The 7,091-nt window shown below is 41.5% G+C and overlaps 1 protein-coding gene across 2 annotated transcripts; it reads left to right on the top strand.

Annotated features, from left to right (window-relative positions):
• The first annotated feature begins 2,480 nt into the window (after positions 1-2,480).
• On the top strand, positions 2,481-6,883 carry LOC121985355 (protein-tyrosine-phosphatase MKP1-like). Of its 2 annotated transcripts, XM_042538755.1 has the most exons (3): positions 2,481-2,682; positions 2,764-5,163; positions 6,363-6,883. In XM_042538755.1, exons 2-3 carry the CDS (start codon positions 2,842-2,844, stop codon positions 6,414-6,416), a joined length of 2,376 nt encoding a protein of 791 aa, XP_042394689.1. In that variant the 5' UTR covers positions 2,481-2,682; positions 2,764-2,841; the 3' UTR covers positions 6,417-6,883. The 2 variants fall into 2 exon arrangements, with proteins under 2 accessions (XP_042394689.1, XP_042394688.1); XM_042538754.1 differs by having other exon boundaries at positions 2,481-5,163.
• Positions 6,884-7,091: the final 208 nt, after the last annotated feature.

Raw genomic sequence — 7,091 nt, 5'->3', positions numbered from 1 at the left:
TAGAACCTTACTGCGGGGAAAGGGATCGAGAAAGAGGTGCCGGAGAGCGTTGAGGAGAAGAAACAGGATCGCCGGAGCTCCAAGGCGCTGGGGCAGTGGTCGAAATCGCGGAGGCAAAAGAGGAGGAGAAGGAAACGAAGAATTTATAGGGTGAAGGCCGGGCGGCCTCCACCGTGCGATCCAGGTCACAGGAATCGAAGCGTCCATCGGGCCGTCCATTTCGAATCGCTTCGATCACATCAAAACACCCTACCACCGCCTTCGTATGATGACGACATTGCGCCACGTGGCATCCGACCATTCGGAGCATTTAATAAAAGCATGCTCAACCTTAATGGCGAAGATTGGCGCAGAACCCGGGGAGATCCGGCGAATGCCATTGTTGATTCGCTCAAGGCCATCTTTGCGGTAAGCTGATCGAAGGATACTTTCACGAAGGAGCCGGTCGGCTAGACTCACAGTCCAGTCAGTCGGACAAGTCGCCTCCTTCGACTAGACTTGAAGGGGAGGCAAGTGATCCGGTTGTAAGAATGGGGGACCCCCATCTGGTGGAGTCGACGCCACGTGGAAGTCAAAGTGGCAGGTGTCCGGCCGGAGAAAGGTGGGTCCGACCGGCCTGCCGGTGTCGGGTCGGTGGTTAAAGGCGCCCTGACGGGAGTCAGGGTTTCGACGCTCAGTAGACAGATTGCAAGGCCGAGCGGACGTCACGCTCGGCCAAAGACATTAGGAAACATACTGCTACCGGTCTCCACAGAACACGCTACCAAGAGTCTCCAAGTAAATTATCGTATGCGGCCGGCTGGACGTTGATGAGGCCGGCCGACCGGACGACAGATCAGGAGCAGGGGAAAAGGACAAGAGACGTCTCTCTGACAATGGTCATGTTCAGGCCATACTCCAAATCTTATGACCGGGGGTTCCGATGTCCCATCGAGGACATACTGGTGCTGTAGCAGTATGGGTCAGGTAAGCTCGCTGACAAGCCCATACCGGGATATGGGCTGAGGACACGTGTGTGCCTCGATTAGTGTACTCACGCTCCTTCCTAGCTCTATATAAGAGCCCTCATACCTTCGCCGGAAGGGGGGTTTTTTTCAGGTATTCTACGATTCTCGGATCCACTTTCTTGCTGTGAGCTTTGCCTGACTTGAGCGTCGGAGGGTCGCCACCGGGAACCTCCCCGGCCCGACTTTTGTGCAGGATCGCCGGAGCATCGTGCAGTTAGTCGGAGACCCACATCAGCAGCAGGGGAGCGCCACGTGCCCAGAGTCCGTTGGATCACGATTCGGACAGGATCATGGGGTATATTATATGTATTTAAGGTTCAAAATTTTAGGATTTAAGAGTTAGATTATAATGAGTTTGAGCCAATAAGATTTTTCCTTTAGAGTTCAGACTTTTCTCTTGGGTTATAGTATTCAAAATTAAAATTTTTAGATACTCACAGGGTATATTATATGTATTTAGGGTTTAAGATTTTAGGATTTAGGGGTTAGGTTATAATAAATTTAAACTAATAAGATTTTCTCTTTAGGGTTCAAACTTCTCTCTTTAATTTTAGTATTCAAGATAAAAAAATTTAAGTCTCACGAAGTATAACATATATATTTAGAAAGTTTTGATTTAAATTTAAATATTTTTTTATTTTTGACAAATTAAAAAATAAAATAGAAGATTTTTTATTTTTGAAAAATAAAAAAATAAAATAAAAAAATCGAGGTGTCTTGATTAAATTCAGACGTCTTGATTAAATTCAGACGCCTCAACCAAAAGACTAAAAATATTAATAAAAAAGAATCGAAACGTTTGAATTATTTCTAAACTCCTTGATCGACTTGTTATGGACCACGATCTATAGCATATCCCAACATTATAATTATATATATATATATATATATATATATATATATATATATAATTTAATAAGATATTCGGATGCGATATAGATATGTCTTCATACTCGATTACTTACATATACCCGCTTATTTAATGGAATCCAAAAATCCCTTGTTATTTTCTTTTATTAAAATCAGATATTAAATCTTTCACGGAGAAAATTATCATATCTAATTTCAGTTCACGTCAATATTATTTCTTTCCCATTAGATTTTGTTGATGTTTATTATTAATTTGATCCGCCGGAAGAGGTCTAGTCCCTAAAAGCGGCGCGTATCATTATCAGGTCCCTCATTTCTTCAAATATGAAATAGAACAACCAATCAAATCTATCCTCTGAGCCGCCGTCGGCTCGCCGTTATTTTAATTATAGTCATAATCCATCAACGTCGACAAACGGTCAAACTCCACGCCGTCAAACTGGTCCCGGCCGATCGAAAGTCCAGTCAAATACCGTTCACTCCCCAGCTGTCGCTCGATCCTTCGTCCAATTAACTCCGGTCCGGTCGACCATCGTACGGCAGGGATCGCAGCCGCGTTTAAAACAAGGCGTCACATCATCTCCTTTTCAAAACCTCCCCTTCTTCTCTCTCTCCATCTCTTCGTGTCTCTCTCTCTCCTAGGGTTACTCTTCCTCTTTCTCCGTTCTTCCCCCTCTGCTCTCTCTCTCTTGCCTTGTTCCGTGGCTGGAGATCTCTTGCTGATCGGTCGGTGTACGCGTCGGTTCAAATCGTTGATTTTGCTCGCCGAGCGTTGGAGGAATCGCGTCCTGCGTGCTGCCAAATAGCTACGATTCGTTATTGTTTTTGTAAAAGTATCCTTTTTTGATTCGCTGTTGAGAAAAGATTGCAGCTTTGTGTACTGTAGGTTTTCGGCACCAGTTCGATAGGATTTCGTCGGGGTGGAGAGGGGGATGAGGACTTGATTGAGCGCGGCGATTGTGCAATGGGAAGCGAACAAGGTGCGTCGGGCCCGATGTCCGATGGGATAAGCTTTCGGAGGTCAGCATCCTGGTCTACCTCCCGGACGTTGGCGCAGGATCCGTCCTTGGAATACTCTTCCTGCGACAATAGCTCTGGTTATGGCTCACACCGGTGCTTCCCTCTTCCCCACACGCCCAGATCCCAGAGTCAAAAGGCTAGGTTGGGCCTCCCGCCCCTCTCCATTGCTCGCCCGAGCTTGGACGAGTGGCCTAAGCCTGGCTCTGATGATCTTGAAGAATGGCCTCAGCCGCCTACACCCAGCACAAAGGCGGAGACCCCCAAGCCGGTTAATGGCGTAAAGTTGGAGCTTCCTTCCCCGTGTTCAATAGGTAGGAGAGATCAGATGGCCTTCTATGATAAGGAATGCTCCAAGGTTGCAGATCATATCTACTTCGGTGGAAATTATGTAGCTAGAAATAGAGAAATCCTCCGGAAGCATGAGATCACCCATATTTTGAACTGTGTTGGCTTCGTTTGTCCAGAGTACTTCAAGACTGACTTCGTTTATAGGACTCTTTGGTTACAGGACAGCCCGACAGAGGACATAACAAGTATTTTGTATGATGTGTTTGATTACTTTGAGGATGTTAGGCAGCAAGATGGGAGAGTGTTTGTCCATTGCTGTCAGGGTGTGTCACGATCTACTTCTCTTGTTATAGCTTATCTGATGTGGAGAGAAGGGCAGAGTTTTGACGATGCCTTCCAATTTGTAAAGGCTGCAAGGGGGATTGCTAACCCCAACATGGGCTTTGCTTGTCAATTGCTACAGTGTCAGAAGAGGGTTCATGCTATCCCACTGAGCCCCACTTCATTGCTCAGGATGTACCGAATGGCTCCACACTCACCCTATGATCCTTTGCATCTGGTTCCTAAAATCCTAAATTATCCTTCTCCTGCTGCTTTGGATTCTAGGGGAGCTTTCATCATTCTTGCTCTTTCATCCATCTATGTGTGGATTGGTAAAAATTGTGAATCTGTAATGGAGAAGGATGCAAAAGCTGCCGCCTTTCAAGTGGTGAGATATGAGCAGGTTCAGGGGCCCATTATGATACTCAAAGAAGGGGAAGAATCCTTTCAATTCTGGGAGGCATTGTCCAATGCACGACTTTCAGAACATGATGGTGGAAAGGTCAGTGAGGAACTGATGGGGTCAGCTGCTAAGATGGCAGTCGGTGGAAAAAGAGTCGAATCCTATGATGTTGATTTTGGACTTTTCTCTAAGGCTCTCACTGGAGGTGTCATGCCACCATTCTCTTCTTCAGGAAATGACCAGGAGACCCAACTTCCTGCGAGGGAAAATAGCTGGAGCATATTGAGGCACAAGTTTCTCTCAAGAGACATCTTCAGAGTATGTTCAGATTCTACATTAGTCAGAGATAAGGATCAACCTTCAATGAGAAAACAAATTTTAGCTGTAGGAACATTAATGTCTCCTTCATTCCAATCACCTAGTTCTGTTTCTTCTGACTTCATTAGTTCTAAGTGTAATTCAGAATCTCCTTCAATTTCTCCATCCACATGCTATTCTCCTTCCCCTACCTTGTCACCTGCTTCACATAATTTTCCCAGTACTTTTTTGTCATCCAGTATCCATTCTTTCCAGCATTCAAGCACTGTGGAACCATTAAAACCATGTACAGAATCAGTTTCTTCTTTGTCTAAACATCTCGGTAGTTCAATTGCTGAAAGAAGGGGAAACTTTATTTCTCTGAAGTTGCCAACACCAAATAAAGGTGCCTCACTGTTATCGCCAAAGGTTTCAAATTCATCATCTGGAAATTTAGACAATGATGAGAAAGAATTTCATGATAAAATTCCTAGAGTAGATACTATAGGTTGTGCAAATAGTTTAGAGAAAAAATTGCATATTGACTTAGATGGACCTTTGAATAATACTTCAGAGAGCAATAAAAATGTCCAAATGGCCAACCTTAGGAGTAGTGATATATCCATTCATGGATTGACAGGATCTACTGGCACTAGACTAGATATTATGATCTCTACAAAGCTTCTAGTGTATCGCTGGCCCAATTTGGAGAAACTTACTAGAATATCCATTGAAGATTTTGATTCAGAAGAAGTATTAATGATTTTGACTTCTGATACCAGCCAAAATCAAGAGTATAAGGTTCTGTTTCTGTGGATAGGTGGTCATTTTGAAGAGAGAAATAAATCAACCCTGTTGAAGGATGATCACTGTGACACTGAACTTGCTATTGACTGGCATCAAGTTGGTCGTAATTTTCTTGACGCTATTGGCCTTCCAAAAAATCTCCAAATCAAGGTACAATTTTATTGCCTCCAAATTCTGTTTCATACAATAGCTTCTAGATTCTATCATATACATAATTGTGAATTTTAGTCAATATACTTTTGATATTACTTTAGCATGTCTTCAAATCACTTTGTGCATTTGGAGTTGTCCAATATTTCATCTAGCAGAGAAATATGACCTTACAAACCATGAAAATATTATTTTATTGCTCACTGTTTCATGACTTTTATTTATCTGTTGCAAATTGATTTTAACTTCTTTACTTAGTAATCATTCCTTTGTGCAATTACTGTGACTAGATACATGCAAACTAAACAGAAAGTATCATACATGTTATTGTTATTTATGGAGTCAAGCAATCACAAATTTCAAGTAAAATAAGTTTAACTTTTATGATAAACATAACTATAATTCATGTGGCAAAATGCTCACTTTGCATGTAAAGACGTACAGGGTTTGATTTCTTGGACCTCCCAAGTCGTTGTGGATAAAGAGGGCTACAACTGAGATAAAACCTTCAGATCGCTATTAGGATTGCTGTTACCCCTTCCATGCTCGAAATTTCGACAAATTTTAGTGCATAATGCGTATACAAATAAGTTACAATCTAGTTCCTTTTCTTTTTCTGCATATATGCTATTTTGTGGTTGATGTAAAGTGATCACTTGGGTTGCTTCGTAAACATATATTTAGCGTCTTGCGCCTGTATGAAGATAACATATGCGCAATACAACTAGTTAAACTTTCATTTTGCAAGTTGAACAACATTGATATGCTTAATTATTTCTGCTTCGCCAATCTGTTACTTATATTGCATATTGGTCACAGTTTCAGTTTTAAGCTTGCTTAGCCTGAACAATTATTTTTTACGTTTGGGGTATATGGTAAAATTGTTGAAAGATAGCAGAATGTGGACTGCCTATTTTAAGTCGATGAGTTTTATCAATGTTGTTACTGGGATTTGACGCCATGTAATTGTGATACGTTGATGTGGTCAAACTAGTACCTTTAGGTGCCATGAGCATGACTGAATTATAGCATCGTGAGTTAAACTTGTATCATTAAGATTCCTCTTAAGATAAGCATGTATCATTATGATATTGGCTCTAAAGAAACTTTTGAAAGTTCCATTTCATCCTACAATGTATCATATTTATGCCATTTATGTACCACTATTGAAGCATGTACTTGGGAATTTGTTTGATTAGGTTCTGAAGGAACATGAGGACGGGGAGCTCTTTGAACTATTGAAATCTGCTTGATGCCGTCTCAGTAACAGAATTTCCAGGAGCCTAGCAATATTGGGTTTACCTTCCCTCAGTTTTTAGCTGCAGAATCACTGGTCAGTAAAATATACAGCTTGGATAACTTTCACCTTCAAGGAATCAATGAATTGAACAAAACATACTTTCTGGCATTTGAACATATATGAACAAAGATAACCTGTTCGACCAATAATTGCCATTGGAAACATCTCCTCCTTTGCCATTGTTTTGTTCCTCCTGTCCCACGAGAGAAGTGGTTGCCTGAAAGGCATTTTGTGACAAACTTGGAACGTGACTGACTTGCAATATATTGTTAATTATCTCGTTGATATTTTAGCTTTTAAGTCGAGCACAGTGAAACTCTAATTCGTTAATACTCAATGTGTATTATCTCAATCAGGCCAAGTCTCTCTGGATTATGTTGTATCTGCATCAGTGAATCCATCTTCTTTTATAATTTTCTATTTTCCCCCTTTATTTCCCTGATATGGATGTGACTCAATGAGGTTAGGATGCCCTTGTGCTCTTGTACAGTTCTATATGAACAAGTATATATTAGTGTTATACGGACAACTAGGACTGTTCGTGGTGAAATGAATTAGTACAAGTATATATAGTGTATATTAGGAGAATATCTCCTATCCAGCTGATTAGTAATTTTGTGATGAAATG

The sequence above is a fragment of the Zingiber officinale genome, chromosome 5B (genome assembly GCF_018446385.1).
Source record: "Zingiber officinale cultivar Zhangliang chromosome 5B, Zo_v1.1, whole genome shotgun sequence".
NCBI lineage: Eukaryota > Viridiplantae > Streptophyta > Magnoliopsida > Zingiberales > Zingiberaceae > Zingiber > Zingiber officinale.
Note: the sequence above shows the minus strand (reverse complement) of the source record. Positions and strands in the feature narration are given on the sequence as shown.